This window comes from Brachypodium distachyon, chromosome 4 (assembly GCF_000005505.3).
Source record: "Brachypodium distachyon strain Bd21 chromosome 4, Brachypodium_distachyon_v3.0, whole genome shotgun sequence".
Classification (NCBI taxonomy): Eukaryota; Viridiplantae; Streptophyta; class Magnoliopsida; order Poales; family Poaceae; genus Brachypodium; species Brachypodium distachyon.
Window position 1 is genome coordinate 39,446,683 of NC_016134.3, and position 16,199 is coordinate 39,462,881.

Sequence of the window (16,199 nt, forward strand, 5' to 3'; positions counted from 1 at the left end):
CAATGAATATGGTAAACCATGCTTGAGTGATGTGGATATCGAGTCTGATGAAGATGATGCATCCAAAGGCAAGCGCGACATTAATGGGATGTGTCTTACGGGTAGCAACAAGAGTGTTACCTCCTGCGACGACTACGACAATGACAGCAACAATGAGGTAGAACTTTCTTATGATGAATTACTTAAAAGTGCTAGTAAATTGAGTTCCTTGCTTGATCATGCTACTAAAAGAATTAAGAAATATGACTTGAAAATTGCATCCTTGAATTCTGAAATTACTAAACTTAAGTTTATGATTCCTGATGATGATTCCTACAAGTCTTGTGATTCTATATATTCTGAACTTACCTCTTTGCGTTCTATTCATGATGATACTCTTGATAAGCTTACAGTTGCATTAGAAAACAATGAGAAACCTATTGTGCATAAACGTAAACATATTAATGATGCTAGCATGGATACTTCTGATCTGACAGATTCAACTTCTTGTAATAATTGCCATATTCTTGAATTGAAGTTGAAAGATGCAAATGCTAGAGTTTGTCATGTTGAAAATTCTTTACACATCCATGAGATTTCTTTTTGCGCTAATTGTAAAAGTGGAAAACAAATCATGGATAGTGCTTGTGATAATTGTATTGCGCTGCCTCACCAAGTTAATTATTTACAAGCATCTTTGCAGAAATTTTCTAGTAGGCACAAAAATCTGAATATGATCTTAGATAAGTTTAAAGTGAGTAAGAACAAGACCGGACTTGATTTTAATGCATATGCTCATTTTAATGCTAATCCACCCACTATAGTTAATTCACTAGGCAATGGAATTTTTGAAACAACTGACAAGCCAACCAATGTGATTTTTAGATCAGCTGGCATCATGTCTAATGATACTCCAACAAGTGCAAATGTAGGTCATACATCACAAGCTAAACCTGGAAGTAAGTACACTTGCACTTATTGTAATAAACCTGGACATGCTGTAGGTTCTTGTTTTAGACTAGCTAGAGTAATTAAAAAGTAAAGAAAACAAGTTAGATCTAATTCCTTCAAAGCACATTATGCTCATGATAAAATTACTACTCCCCGTTATGTGCCTAGGGTGAATGTTTCACCTTCCGTTTCAACTTGCACGAGACACATACAATCTGTCCCAATGTATAAAGAAACTCGTGCTTTGCCTACTCGTCGTGTATCTCAGTACTGGATACCTAAAAGTTTTTTATCTAACCCCAGTACGGAGATCTCGGCATGTGTTTGTTGTTTGTAGGCACTTCACTTGAGGAAGGGGAACATATGGCTAGTGGATTCCAGTTGTTCTCGTCACATGACCGGTCATAAAAATTGGTTCTCCTCCCTCACACGTGCATCTCGGGCTGAAAGTATAATTTACGGAGATGCTTGTACCTCTACTGTTGTGGCGAAAGTCCTCTTATTCGTAATGCAGGAACATATGTTCAGGGGGAGGAAATATTTTTATAGCTCATACCCTTATTGGTGCATGTTGGGTATTATGTTATTTTTCGCAACAAGGCTAGGTTTGAAGCTTCCCCACGCGCATCACATCTACAAGTTGTCAAAAGGACTTTCAGGTATCTACATGGCACCCTATGTTTTGGCATTAGGCTTCTACTTGCTCTAGTATTATATTGCGTGCATTTACGGATGCTGACTTTGGAGGTTGTAGAATTGATAGAAAGAGTACATCTGATACATGATTATTTTTGGGTGATTCTTTAGTACTTTGGTCTTCTAAGAAACAAAGTTCTGTTGCACAGTCTACTGCTGAAAGTGAATATGTAGCTGCTGCTTGCTGTTGCTCACAGATTTTATGGATAATAGCTACCATGAAAGATTATGGGGTTATTTTAGAAAGTGTACCACTTTATTGTGATAACACTAGTGCTATATGTATTGCAAAAAACCCGGTGCAACATTCTAGAACTAAGCACATAGATATAAGATATCATTTTCTTAGAGATCACGTTGAAAAACAAAATGTTGTGCTCAACTTTATAGATACCGAACGTCAATTGGCAGACATTTTTACTAAACCATTGGATTCTTCTCGGTTTGCTTTTCTTTGAGGTGAACTTGGAGTAATCAAACCATACGGGATGGTTTGAGGGGGAGTGTGTTCTTATTGTACGATGTGTAAAATATCTTTTCAGTTGTTTCTTTTTCGTTCTTTTATTTTTAATAAATAAAAAATCTGAAAAAGTAATGAGCATTGTATTCCATCCTGAAATGACATTTTTGCAACCACGTTTATGTTTTGAGGACATTGTCATTTTATATGTATGCTCGTATGAAATAGTCTATCACATGACTTCTAATACGAATGATAACTTGAACTAAATCTTGTCATGGTTAAACTTTGTTAGCTATTTTGGTCTTCGATACTTAATTACTAGCAATGATGAAAATATAATGGTATCAAGGTTCCAAATATACAAAGACACGTGGTGTCAATCAATTTTTACTAAATAAATATGCCAATGTCGCACTACATCTTCACGAGACTGCTTACCATTGCACTTTGGTATGAACTTGGAGGTTGCTGTATTTATTGAAACCTTTGTCTCAAACTTCTGATTGCTTACCATTGCCTTAAGCTTCTGATTGTTAATCATTGCACTCTGGACATAGGCTTGGCATGGTGTTTTAAATATAGGCTTGGCAAGGTTGAATTGACTTGACATATAAATTCAATGAAAATAAATATTATGCTTTTATAAAGTGCTTTGTTTAATGTAATGTGCTGCAAGTTATTTTGTATTCAAGTATTGATGTAGTTGACAGGGGGAGACCATGTCTTGCAATAAATCGTAAAAATACTTGATTTTTAGTCATGTGTAGATTACATCATACTTATATACATGTCGAGTACAACTACTTTTTACATGACTTGGATGCACAATTATCATGTTCATGATGTTTCATAATGCTCATTACAACAAAGAAAAATGAAATATGACAAAAAAAATCGCTTTTAGTTTAAAGAAACTTTTTTTGAAGCGGGGGAAATATTTTTGTGTGGTTTGATGAAATTCATTGTCAAAGGGGGAGAGATTTCAACACATATACATACCATATTTTACCTTTATTGGTGTTTCTTTAACTTTTTTGAGGTTTTTCATTTTCTTTTCCAAACCTTGAAAATCTGAGAGTTAAGTGAATGTGTGTGCCAATCAATGTTCGATGTCTAGTGTTGTTAAGGAGATGTTGCCAATGTTTTCATCAAGGGGGGGATTGTGTTCATAGGTGATGTGTAACATTGGCAAGTGTTTTAGATGAAACATTGATGTGGATACTTTGGATAATATGGATATTTATGTGATGACATGTATCTTGTTTGGAGTTAGTGCTTTGCTAGTGGTGTGCTGATTCATTAGTTTCTTATGTGAAAACATGGCGTGAGTTGTGTGGAATTTACCCAGAGTCAAGTCGTGGACTTGTGCTCGTACTGGTTATTTGTGTGTTCGCTTTCAAGTGTTGCCGGAGCTAGAGGAACGTGGTCGATGACGGGATCGAGGGACGAAGCTTGGGAGAAGCTGAGGTCGAGGATCAAGGTAATGCGGGACGTTCGTGCGAATGAACAATGGAAGTGAAAGCTACGATGATCCGGGAGGGCACCGGTTTGTCGTACGTTGTTCATACCGGGTATATGTACGGTATTCGAGATATTCGATACGTGATGGTCGAGTTTTGAAGACATCACAAGAAGAGTTGATGGCATGGAGTGGCATCGACGTGAAGATATGTAGGTCCAGCCGTGGCTGGATGAGAGCTGTTTAAAGATTAAACAGTAACATTATCAAGATGGCGTTGGATGGAAAAGTGGTCCACATGAAAGTTGTGCGCGTCGTCGAGACGAACAACTTTGCTTTTGGAGTCATCTCACTCTGAGGTTGTATGCGGGCCCCACGGGCAAAATACCGACCGAGACGGAGGAGTTCGTGTTGGATTCGGACTCGGTTTAGGGTCGCAAATTTCCCTTAAAAGTAGAGGGCGTCCTAGCTAGGGTTTTAGCAAGGACGTGTGAGAACTCAGAACTTTGGATCTAGATCAATTTTTGGAGAGTTCTTGGATGCATGGTTGTATCTTTTGTAATCGATCGACATCGTTGCAATAAAGAGATTCGTTAGCGGTGTCATTTCTGTTCTTGTTGGATCTTCGTGGATTTTTCGTGCTAGATCTTTCTAACACTTTGTTGCAGGTTTATCACGAGTTCGTAATACTTTTCTGCAGGTTTACCACGAGATCAAGGAAGATCGCGATTACTTCATCATTATTGTTATTCCTCGAAATCGATTATTAATTAATTCTCGTAACTTTCTGTCAGCTGTTACTGATTTGATCATATCTTTTGATTGGTAAGTCCAATTGAGCTGATTCTTGTTTCTTTGGTTAGATAATTTCAATACCTTTCTTTTGCATACTCATACGTAGTTTTGGGTTCATCCAATCAAAAGTTACGACTGTTTTACTATCACGGACAGAAAGGTGATTTAGGGTTTGAACTTTCGGGAAAAGTTTTAATTTGCTTCCGCGCAATCATTCACCCCCCCTCTAATTGCCTATCTCGATCTCACAAAAGTTACTCCCACCGTTTCATATTATTTGGCATGGATTTGGTGCAACAAGTAAAAATCGATCGTTTTGTCGCTCAAATTTTGATATTTATTCACATCTCAGATGATGAAACTACAAACGATCAAGCCTGCACAAACTCGATTTACCTTGCTTGTTTTGAGAATCCACTCACCGCAGAACATTGGTACCTAAGATAATCGAGCGTGCTATGAATAAGATTGTACCCCTTGCAAAATACCTGCAAAAATGTTCTTTCATCGCCAAACCAATAAAGAATAAGACCAAGAGAAAGTACGAACTGTGAAAAGTATCAGCTCTATGAAGCAGACCATGTTACCTACTCTAGGACAGGGACGGCGGCGTAGACCTTTATTATGTACGCCGCCGCCTGCACCTTGATAAACAAACATAACAAAGAATGATACTTAAACTACTCGTTGCATGTCGATATGTGGTTCCTGTTGGAGGGGCCCACTCCTCGTTGCTCCGGGATGTGACGTGGTGCAACGCTCGGCATCCCCCGACTAGCACATAGAGGTGCGACACGACGGAGTCGACAAGCTGTGAGTATCGGGCGACAAGGTGGAACGACACAACACGCGGCGTCACCTGGGTGGCGCTCGGAAACGTGGCACCGTGAAGTCGACAAGTTATGACGTGGCACGATGGAATGACGCAAAACGAGGCACCACCTGAGTGACCCGCGTCCCGGGTGCCGCATAGTAACAATTGACACTCGGCTTCGCGAAAAGCTCGTTGTATCCCTGTCCTAGTGCGGCCATTGTGACATCCTTCATGAAGCTAGTGGATCACACAACTTGTGTTTTTGTGTTTTTGGTCCTCTTTCTCATCAGTTCGATGATGAATATGCGGTTTGACAACCAGTAACATGTTACCGGTGTTCAGCGACACGAGGTTCTTAGTTTCTCGCATAGTGGGGGTAAGCGACTCATATGACTTTTTAAAATTTATGAGGTTGGTTCAGGTTGTACAACATATTTAGTTTTCTTACGGTCTTGCACAAGAAAATTTGGAGAATATCATATCACGGTGCCACTAGGAGAGTCAGAGATGCCGACTTAAAATGTCTTTTGTGTAAATTATGGTCTATTCAGTTCTCTCGATCATCATTTTTATTTTTTTGAGGGGACTCTCGATCATCATTTTCTTCAATGGCATCTGGACTGTGGAGCGTAGGCCGTAGGGTGGGCCGTGGGTGTTGGATTCAATTTAGTTAAGAAACTGTATCAAATTATGGTACTCAGCTGGGCTCTAGTGGACTGCTGATTCCCATGGACCATGGCGGACCGGGCCAACAAGGCAACGATGGGCTCTTCTAAACGCCCACGACTAGTGGTTCTAGTAGTCTCCAGTACACATCATCTGTACCGTCCCGAGACAAACCAACGGTCAGATAGGCCGCTACGGCCTTTATATGCCCCTTCCAGATGCTACTGGAAGAAATCAAACCCCCAAATCTCCCGTGCTCCTCCTGCTCCCCCCTGCGGCCTCGGCGGTGCTGATCTCCGGTAAGCCTCCTCGTCCGTATCCATGCATTGCGGCGTGTAGATCTGTGCATCTATGTGTTGATTGGAGGCTGGATTGCCCGTGTTCCATGTATCGCGCTCGTTTATTCTTGGTTCTCGTGGATTGATGCGGTCGTGTGTCTTCTTCTCTATCGATTCTTATCAGGTCGGGAGAGGTTGGATCTTCCCTCTCGCAAATCGAAGAGAAAAAGATATGGATTAGTCTTATTTTTCGTTTAAGTTTCGTTTCTGTATCGTCGTGCGTTGATGGATTTGACCGGAAATTTAAGTGCCTGCTGTTTTGAAGGTTTCTTCAGTTCTACAGGAATAGGAAATCGATTCCAGTTTGCCATTGCAGTAGCAACCGATGCAGTTGTCTATCAAGTTCTTTCCCCTTCTTGAATGAATTATCTGGCACGCTCTTAGTTTAATCCTGGCTGCAATTCCTTTTGTGTACCTTCTGATTCGTGTTGTGGGACTGCAGAGATCTCTAGCTTTTCTGTCCAGTCGCCGCCATGGCCGAGCACCTGGCCTCAATCTTCGGCACGGAGAAGGACCGCGTGAACTGCCCGTTCTACTTCAAGATCGGCGCGTGCCGGCACGGCGACCGCTGCTCCCGCCTGCACAACAAACCGTCCGTCTCGCCGACGCTGCTGCTGTGCAACATGTACCAGCGCCCCGACATGATCACCCCGGGCGTGGACGCGCAGGGCAACCCCATCGACCCCGTCAAGATCCAGGGCGACTTCGAGGACTTCTACGAGGACATCTTCGACGAGCTCAGCAAGCACGGCGTGGTAGAGAGCCTGCACGTCTGCGACAACCTCGCCGACCACCTGATCGGCAACGTGTACGTGCAGTTCAGGGAGGAGGACCAGGCCGCCAGGGCCCTGCAGGCGCTGCAGGGGCGCTTCTACTCGGGCCGCCCCATCATTGCTGAGTTCTCGCCGGTCACCGACTTCCGGGAGGCCACCTGCCGGCAATTTGAGGAGCACAATTGCAACCGTGGAGGGTACTGCAACTTCATGCATGTGAAGGAGATCGGCAGGGATCTGAGGAAGAGGCTGTATGGGCACCTGCATCGTTCCAGGAGAAGCCACAGCAGGAGCCCCAGCCCGTACCATCGCCACCCGAGGGACCGTGATCGCAGGAGCTCATCGCGGTCCAGGGACAACCGTGGCGGCGACTACTACGGTGGCAGCCTGGACCGTGGCGACTACGGGGACTACTACCACCACAGCAGGAGGAGGAGCAGCGAGAGGCACCGCAACTACGACAGTGACGATGGGAGCAGGCGACGCCGGCACAGGAGCCGGACTAGGAGCCCCGTCAGAGAGGGCAGCGAGGAGCGGAGGGCAAAGATCGAGCAGTGGAATCGCGAGAGGGAGGCGGCGCAAGCTTGAGTCGGTCTTGTCTCATTTCAGGTTGCATTGTTCAGTTCACCGGACGCCTTGGTTCTTACTGTGTGAGCTTGTACTGGTAGATGAAGTTAGAATGTGGGCTTAGTGGATTTACTGGGGTGTCTAATGTGACATCTTCACTCTTCAGAATCTTCAGTGTGATCCTTACTGAACTACCTTTGGATGTCTTGTTGGAACCAATTTTCCTACTCGGTGATCAAATTGTGAATGTTCTTGAGCTTGGTGCAGTACCTTCACTTACCATGTCCCAGACTAAATGTTTACTTTTGTTATCAAATCTACCGTTTTTGTGAAGAATAATATCACTAATTATACCTTCATTTTATTTCCCAAACTTCTTATTAGGTATGGGCAACTCTGCTGAATATTTTCAACAAATTTAGATCATCAGCGATTATCTAGCGTTTTTATGCAATGTCTTGCTGTAGTCCAAATGGTCCATGAGTAAGATAAGATAAAAGCTTAGTTTTTAGATAAGATAAAACGCAGGAACTCATCATGTTAATCTGCTGCTGCTGCCACAATCCCCTTCCGAAGTAAGGACAGTAAAGCATCTGATATCCACAATGACAGCAGTAAACCAAAGCAAATGGAGACAGTGAAATGTGGTCTCGGTAAACTTCCTATGGATGTTCCACGCCAAGAGAGAAAAGAAGTTCCTTTGGATGAGTTGATGAAACCTATCTGCCTAATGTACTTGCGTTGATGATCAAGTGAAGTTCATGTCAGTACTAGATGAAATGCGTTGCTTACCCAGGTTGCGCCAGGCTTTTGGCTAGAGATAGCTACCCCGTAACTATTAGCAGTTCACAACTACTAGTTCAGTGATGACTGATGAGCATCAGCTTTGCATTTAAACAGTTTCTTTTATCAAGATGCAAATCTTCGACATCTTGTGCTGGGCATGCCGATCAAGACGACCAGTGATGAGGTAGTACCATTTTACATTTGAGACCATGATAGTTGAAAAGCGGAAAATATCGTCAGCATATTGCAATGAGTCTTGTCTCAGTTCCAAAAAGAAAAAACCACGCTATATGTTATGCACAAAGAACAGCATCATAGGAATTTAGACATGAAAACAAGAGGTGTATCAACAGCTTGCAATTTGCAAATGGATCAGAAGGATGAGACAAGCAATATAGCTGATATAGGTTATGAGTTTCTTCCCCCTCACAATTTTATCCGCAATTCAAACAATTGCCAAAAAGAAATGTTACAGGTATCGTAGCGCTCTTAGAGATCTAAGCAGCCTGAGGTAAATAAGATACTAACTTCCTACACTCGGTACACACAAAAAAAAAGTAGGAGCCTGACGCAGATTGAATCTACATCTTAGCTTCCTTGGGATCCTGGTATTCAGCTTCCGGAGTTTGGTCTCCACCACTGCCACCGCTGCTGCCGCCGGCATCACCACCACCACCTTGCATGTGCTGCCCGATCTTTGAAACTGCCTTGTTTGCAGCTTCCAGCTTCTGCTTGATATTGTCCAGATCATCACCGGCCATTGCTGCTCTCAGATCAGAAACAGCGGACTCAACTTCCGTGGTTATTTCAGAAGGAACCTTGTCTTTGTACTCACTGACACTCTTCTCAATGCTGTAGATCGTGGTATCTGCAGAGTTCTTGAGATCAATTAATGATTTCTTTTCTTGATCCCTCTGAGAATGTAGCTCAGCCTCCTTAACCATATTCTCAATATCTCTTTCAGACAAACCACCTGAAGATTTGATAGTGATGTCTTGCTCTTTGCCAGTGGACTTATCCTTTGCAGACACCCTGACAATACCATTGGCATCAATGTCGAATGTGACCTCAATCTGTGGCATGCCTCTTGGAGCTGGAGGGATACCTTCAAGCTGGAATTCACCAAGAAGCTTGTTATCTGTAGCCATCTCCCTCTCACCCTGAAGCACCTTGATTCCAACCTGCGTCTGGTTATCTGCAGCAGTGGAGAATGTCTGACTTTTCTTGGTTGGAATTGTAGTGTTCCGGTTAATTAGCCTTGTGAAGATGCCTCCAAGAGTTTCAATACCGAGGGATAGGGGTGTGACATCCAACAACAGGAGTTCCTTCACATCACCCCTCAAGATGCCACCCTGAATGGCAGCTCCCATGGCCACAGCCTCATCAGGATTGACACCCTTGCTAGGTGCCTTGTTGAATATCTGAGAAACAATATCCTGGACCTTTGGGACCCTTGTCATGCCGCCAACCAGCAGAACCTCATCAATCTCCTTGGCAGAGATGCCAGCATCCTTGAGGCAGTTCACACATGGGATGCGAGTTCTCTCAATGAGATTGCCCACAAGAGACTCAAACTTTGATCTTGTCAAGGTAATGTTGAAGTGCTTCGCACCAGAGGCATCAGCAGTGATAAAGGGAAGGTTGATTTCAGTCTGAGTAGTAGAGGAAAGCTCGACCTTGGCCTTCTCAGCAGCTTCCCTGAGCCTTTGCAGCACCGCCTTATCCTTGCTCAGATCAATGTTGTCGGACTTCTGATATTCGCTAATCAGGTAGTCAAGTAACGCAGCATCAAAGTCCTCACCACCAAGAAAAGTGTCTCCATTGGTCGCCTTGACCTGAATAAGGTACAAATAGTATGATCAGAACACATATATCGACATTTATATTTTAGGGTCTGCAGAAGTCATGTGAAAAAAATTACTACCTCAAAAACTCCATTAGATATCTCAAGGATTGATACATCAAATGTACCACCACCCAAGTCAAAAACAGCAATCAGGCCCTCCTTGTTGTTCATTCCATACGACAGAGCTGCAGCAGTGGGCTCATTGATAATCCTCATCACCTCCAATCCAGCAATCCTACCAGCATCCTTGGTAGCCTGGCGCTGGGCATCATTGAAATAAGCTGGGACTGTGATAACAGCCTTAGAAACCGTCTTGCCAAGGAAAGACTCTGCAGTTTCCTTCATCTTCGTGAGAACAAATGCCCCAATCTGACTTGGGGAGTATTTCTGCCCACCCATCTCTACCCAGGCATCACCATTTGGTCCCCTCACAATCTTGTAAGGCACCATCTTCATTTCCTTCTGAGTTTGTGGGTCATCAAAAGTTCTACCGATCAGGCGCTTTGACCCACGAACTGTGTTCTGGGCATTTGTTACTGCTTGCCGACTCGCAGTGATGCCGATCAAGAGGTCACCATTCTGGTTCTTGGCAACAATTGAGGGCGTTGTCCTTGCACCTTCAGCATTCTCAATCACTCGTGGTGTCTGCGCAAGCAAATATGTCAAAAAAAATTGAGAGGCAAATACCAATTGCATATGGATATTACTAGCATTACCAATTGAAGTATCATCTTCAAACTTTTAAGAACAATTCAAGATACGATATTAATTGCATATGGATGCAGCTAGTGCCTTGCAAATTCAAGACGTGCAAGTGCCACTAATTAGAAATGGAGATACTGTCTTACAAACAACGGTACATTGTGAATTTCAAAGCAGTCAGAGGAAAGTAGCACACCTTTCCATCCATGACGGAGACACACGAGTTTGTCGTGCCCAAATCGATCCCGATGACATCTGCTGCTGCAGGCTTGGAGCTGCACACACAGAGAACATCCAACTCAACACCCCTCAAGTAAGAAGCAAACAGGCATAGGTGCACATAGTTGACGACCTATAGACTATATCCCTAAATTGCTGATTACCTGAAAGCACGAGCGACAGCTCCGAGCCTGGACAGCAGCGGAGACGTTGTGTGCCGGGACCTGGGAGCCTGATCAGATCAGACAGCGTAACAAACAAGTACATCAGATCAACATCACAGCACGGACAATCGACGAATCAAATCCGTGTGCCAATCCAAGAAAGATCAACACCTTGGCACGACAGTAGAAATGCAAGGCACAAGGAGATGCAGGGGGGGCAGGGAGGCGGCACCTGAGAGATGGCGGCGGTGGCGAGGGCATGGCCGGACCTGGCCAGCCTCGACGCGACGAGAGATCCGATGGCCATGGCTGGCGCTAGAGGGTCGGCGGAGGCGGCGGCGGCGGCGGCGGCTCTGCTGCGTGTGGAGGCGGAGAGGAGGAAGAGGTGAGATCCGAAAAACCCTAGCGGGCGGCGGCGTGTGCTCTTAAACCCCTCACGGCGTGCGGCATCAGCTTGGAGGAGGGGAAAGAAATGGGGGCCAGGGACTTCTCCGTCATTTTGCTCGGGCCTGGTCTGTGGCTGAAAGTGGGCCTGGTGTTGTTGGTTCGAAGCTTCTAGTAGGCTCAAGCTGCCTGGCTCCGTTCGTTTGGGTGGTGGGGAAGACTTCTGTTTTGAAGATGAATTTTCCTTTTTCCTACCGTCAGCAGCGAAAGTCAAATGGAAATCCCATTTGAATCAAAATTTCAAAAAGGCATTAAGAATTCTATTTCTTGGACAGCAATACGTGGAGTTCTCAATCGTTTCAAAAAATGTTGGTGTGATAATTTTTGTCTCGGAATTGAGATCTAGAAGGAAAGGCCCGGGTATAGATCGTCCATTATAGCGTGGGTTGGACGATAATCCATCCGATCTGACGTAGCAAGTGGAGTGCAAATAGCCACATAAAACCTAACATGTGGGTCTATATTGTTGAATTTACTATTAAAATGGTCTAAAGTTTGGACTATATGAATGATTGACTAAAACCAAAACTTTCTCAGTTGTAGTTTGTTGAATGGCCTAGCCTCAACATTTGTCGGGTTTTTTTCCAACTTACTACTTGATAAACATGTCAGTTGTGGAAGAGTTATATATAGCGTAGCTAGAAGAGTATCAGGCATAGGCTTTGAAAAACGTGGTGCGCTTCACCACAGATGCCTCATTGTTAGGCACAAGTCTCCTATACATCTCAAAGAATAACGTCAGTTAAATCCTGACATAACAGACACACGTAAATGCGAGCACTTATGTGAAATGTAAGATTTAAACGTGAGTGGGCTGGCTCAACTAAAATCCACCGGGAATCCAACCACAAGAGCTACTTTCAGTTCGCTCGGCCTGGTATATATACATCTTCAGCAAAAAGGAAAAAAAAAAAGACAACCTAGATAAGTGTGAGCCATATTGAGAAAAAAAAATCATCAATTAGTTCACCTTGACTTCAAATTCAAGTACGCATGAAACCGTGGCCTCGAGGTTTCTAAATGATCCCAGCTTGGAACCAGATTTGCGACATGGAAAACCCTGGTGTTACGCGGCCGCAACCGCCGCCATAACGTTGTAGTTGAGCAGATCGGCCGTGAAAAGCTTGAGGTTTTCGGGAGCGTTCTCAAGACGCCTCAAATGGCCGTTCTTCTTGTTTCAAACCCAGGCATGGAGTGGTCGGTCAAGTTGTCCCAAAGGAGCAGAGTCACGACATGAAAGACTCCCCGGCACCCCTCGATCTGGCAGTTGAGCAATAAAAATACTCCTACCTGGTTCTCCAGAGGCCTCATCGGTGCATGTTTTGCTGATTTTTTTTTCTTCCACTCAAAATTTATTATGTATTTAACTACCGGAAAATACACCACCAAACTAACAAATTCTTGCATAAGTCTATAGTCATTCCAAGGGCACTTGTTTTCACTTGTTGTCGACCAGGTTGTCAAAAAAGAGAACAAAAAAACACTTGTTTTCAGCGCAATTAATCCCTCGTTAACTTGATTGTTCAAACAACATCAGAACTAAATCTCGGAGTAACAATGTAAAATATATCACATCAATAAGTCAGGAGCAAGTATAATCTGGACTGAGAAGTTATCCAGGCTACCAATCTACGCCGAGCCAATTTGATGCTTAATCCGGTCGCCGGCCTCCTTGAGATTAAAAGCGTCGCCTTTCCAACGCAACCTTCCTTATTTGCAAATGTATTCAGAAATGGCACGCATACCATGGCAAATGTAAAAGCATCGAGACTGCCATGCTCGATTCATTCATATCATTCCTCAGCGGCATGCAAATGGCGGAAAAGATCAGGAAGCCGACAAGTTTGTGCCTCGACATTTTGTAGAATCCCCATCTCTCGATAGTATTCGATGCTATCCAGGAGGGTCTCCTCCAATTCCCTGGGCTTCCATCCCAGATTCCTCAATTTCTCTGACGAAAATGGCGTGATTATAGCATTAAGATCCCCACCTGCCTTGCTGCAAAAAGCAAAAGAATTGTTAACCTTATGTAATTAAGCATTCGGCACGCATGATAAGAGACCCACCACCGGACATAATTGTAGTCAGGGTACGTCTTCTTTAGCAGCTCCAACAGAGCCCTTGTGGTTATGTAGTCTGGTGCGCAGAGGTATCTCCCGAATGATTCTGGTTTCTCGTATACCAGAAGCAGAGCATCAGCCACGTCACGTACATCGACTACGTGCCACAGCATGTCTTTCAATGCATTAGGACCTCCTGTGATGAAATTGTCAGAATTACCAGCAGCCAGGAAGAAACAAATAGTGCTCTAACATGTTTTTAGTATAGGAGTATACAGTAGTGCACAAACAGAAGCAGCAATGCAAGACTTTCAGGACATTACTACTATTCTTCAAAAAGCTTAGATTGTGTGTACATGAGTTCTGAAAGCTTAGATCGTGTGTACATGAGTTCTGCAAGAAGGATTGAATGGAAAATTAACTCGGCAAGTGGTTAATAAATTTTCCCACGCAATAACATGGAAAAAATAGTCAGCAAATTAAGTGATAATCCTATAAATAAACAAGAAGATGCAAGAAAAGAAAAGGAACTGATGAGGAGACCTTTTAAAACATAGATGAGTAGTTCGCTGCTGGTATTGACAATAGGTTGCAGTTGTGGACCAAACACAATACAAGGACATGCCGTGATAACATTTAGCCCATTTTTTTCTGCATATTCCAAGGCTGTTTCTTCAGCAACAGTCTTTGCAGCACAATACCAGAGCTGCCAACGTAAATTGTAAGGGGTTGAACTTAGTCCACACATGCTGCAACTGCAACCATTATAACATTACGTTCTAAGTAATTGTCGACTAATACTGAAGAAACTACAAACATGTTCGGCATCGACGGAGAAAAATTGACATGACAAATCTTTACCTAAAGAAAAATCATAATATTTGCTTAGAAACTCATTGTTTTATTGTTTCAGCAACAACTCACGGCTCTAACCTTTAACATCACTAACCTCATGGTCAATGCAGATTTTTCTGTCTGACCAGCAACTCTCGTCTTTGGGTTTGCCCTTAGGCCAGTTGGGGTTAAAATGAAGAGCAGAAGTGGATGACACCACCACAACTTTCTGAACCTTCATAGATGAGCAAGCCTGAAGAATATTCAAGGTGCCCTTCACGGCGGGGATCATTACTTCCGTCTGCATAAGATTACTGGTTATAAACTATCAAGAATCATTGCTGTTCATGTAGTAAGCGACACATCAATGAGATCTTCAAATTTAAACTTGGAGTGAAGAGAACAGATAATATACTTGCCTCAGGATTGACGATTTTGTCTGCGGGCACGGGGGAGGCGACATGGAAGACGCCCTCGCACCCGGCGACGGCGGCGGCCAGCGCGGCGTGGTCGAGCACGTCGGCCTTGAACAGCCGCAGGTTCGCCGCCGCCCCGTCCAGCCGCATCAGATGCGCGTTCTTCGGATCGCCTGAAACAAACAAGACAGCAGTCCGCCATTAATAAATTACTCGCATCAACCAGCCAAGCAGAAGCAGGCAGCTTAGAGATGATCGAGGTGCGCCGGCCGCGTACATGGGTCGCGGAGCGTGGCGTGGACGGCGTAGCCCCGGGAGAGCAGCAACTTGATGAGCCACGACGCGACGTACCCGCCGCCTCCGGTCACGCACACCCGCGGAGGCATCCTCTCCGTCTATGCCGATGGCTGCTGGCTCCCTGCTGCACCGTCGGCAAAGCAAGATCGTCTCTGCCTCTCGATTCTCCTCTGTATCTCCGCCCCAGCTGCCGGCTTGACGCTTTCCTCAACCCCTTGCCGGTAGGCTCCGCGGCGCATATCGACAGGGGAATATTAGGAGCGGGAATAAACAAGGACTCCTCCCAATCAAAGCAAAAAGGGCGGATTTAGGGGGGGATTAGTTGTTGCGTCTGGACTGGGCCATGGTCTCCAATTCTTGACAGCTTGGTCTCTAATTTCTTCCGTAATACGAGTAAAAAAACAGCCCAGCTGGGCCTTTCGTTGGGCAGAAAATCGGCCTAATCGATAAGCACTTGAGAGTCCTCTCGAAAAAAAAAAGGAGATCGGCACTTGAGAGAGCAGAGGCGGCACATCGCTCGCAGATTTGATCGGCGATTCCAATTCCAATTCCCAATCGATCAAATCCTCTCCGGGCCTCCCGATCGTTTTGTTTCTGCACTTGCATGGTTGTGCAGTGCAGCGCCGCGGACCGCTGTTCGTGTTGGATTACCCGGTGAGTAAGTTAATTTGATCATCTTGATTGTTTAAATGGTGCCTCAAAACTATAGAAGTGGAAATTACAAATCATCGGGTGTGTTTGGATCGAGCCCACATTTGGCTTACCAAAATTTGACAAGCCAAATAACAACAAAACCCCGTGAACTCAACCGTTTAATTTTAACTCTGTAATCCACAAAACTAGATAAATCACTAAGTGAGGTAATTTATCTGATATTAGTAATTTAGGGTTCAAATTAAACCGATTTTGACTTCAGGCGCTCATGCATCC

General features: G+C 44.2%; 3 protein-coding genes across 4 annotated transcripts; 1 reads left to right on the plus strand and 2 right to left on the minus strand.

Annotated features, from left to right (window-relative positions):
• Positions 1 to 5,990: 5,990 nt before the first annotated feature.
• Positions 5,991 to 7,774, plus strand: LOC100832894 (splicing factor U2af small subunit A). Of its 2 annotated transcripts, none has more exons than XM_003576637.3 (2): positions 5,991 to 6,122; positions 6,604 to 7,774. In XM_003576637.3, the coding sequence occupies exon 2, from the start codon at positions 6,635 to 6,637 to the stop codon at positions 7,520 to 7,522; it is 888 nt and encodes a 295-aa protein (XP_003576685.1). In that variant the 5' UTR covers positions 5,991 to 6,122; positions 6,604 to 6,634; the 3' UTR covers positions 7,523 to 7,774. The 2 variants fall into 2 exon arrangements, with proteins under 2 accessions (XP_003576685.1, XP_010238304.1); XM_010240002.2 differs by having other exon boundaries at positions 6,002 to 6,122; positions 6,286 to 7,774.
• Positions 7,775 to 8,629: 855 nt separating this feature from the next.
• On the minus strand, positions 8,630 to 11,666 carry LOC100827114 (heat shock 70 kDa protein, mitochondrial). The gene is made up of 5 exons (XM_003578289.4): positions 11,451 to 11,666; positions 11,219 to 11,286; positions 11,032 to 11,110; positions 10,212 to 10,778; positions 8,630 to 10,122 (listed from the first exon to the last, which is right to left on the minus strand). Exons 1-5 carry the CDS (start codon positions 11,523 to 11,525, stop codon positions 8,869 to 8,871), a joined length of 2,043 nt encoding a protein of 680 aa, XP_003578337.2. The 5' UTR covers positions 11,526 to 11,666; the 3' UTR covers positions 8,630 to 8,868.
• Positions 11,667 to 13,130: 1,464 nt separating this feature from the next.
• On the minus strand, positions 13,131 to 15,682 carry LOC100833205 (cinnamoyl-CoA reductase 2-like). Its single transcript, XM_014903319.2, has 6 exons — positions 15,250 to 15,682; positions 14,976 to 15,145; positions 14,672 to 14,857; positions 14,266 to 14,428; positions 13,729 to 13,918; positions 13,131 to 13,660 (listed from the first exon to the last, which is right to left on the minus strand). The coding sequence occupies exons 1-6, from the start codon at positions 15,356 to 15,358 to the stop codon at positions 13,456 to 13,458; spliced, it is 1,023 nt and encodes a 340-aa protein (XP_014758805.1). The 5' UTR covers positions 15,359 to 15,682; the 3' UTR covers positions 13,131 to 13,455.
• Between the last annotated feature and the right edge of the window lie 517 nt (positions 15,683 to 16,199).

Bases quoted from the DNA above. Each gene is read 5' to 3' on its own strand.
- LOC100832894 (XM_003576637.3), top strand. From the start codon at position 6,635: ATGGCCGAGCACCTGGCCTCAATCTTCGGCACGGAGAAGGACCGCGTG.
- LOC100827114 (XM_003578289.4), bottom strand. From the start codon at position 11,525: ATGGCCATCGGATCTCTCGTCGCGTCGAGGCTGGCCAGGTCCGGCCAT. The intron at 11,111-11,218 runs GTAATCAGCAAT...CTGTGTGTGCAG, and splicing joins GCTGTCGCTCGTGCTTTCAG to CTCCAAGCCTGCAGCAGCAG. The intron at 10,779-11,031 runs GTGTGCTACTTT...TTGCTTGCGCAG, and splicing joins TCTCCGTCATGGATGGAAAG to ACACCACGAGTGATTGAGAA.
- LOC100833205 (XM_014903319.2), bottom strand. From the start codon at position 15,358: ATGCCTCCGCGGGTGTGCGTGACCGGAGGCGGCGGGTACGTCGCGTCG. The intron at 14,858-14,975 runs GCAAGTATATTA...AATCTTATGCAG, and splicing joins ACAAAATCGTCAATCCTGAG to ACGGAAGTAATGATCCCCGC. The intron at 14,429-14,671 runs GTTAGTGATGTT...TTACGTTGGCAG, and splicing joins AAATCTGCATTGACCATGAG to CTCTGGTATTGTGCTGCAAA.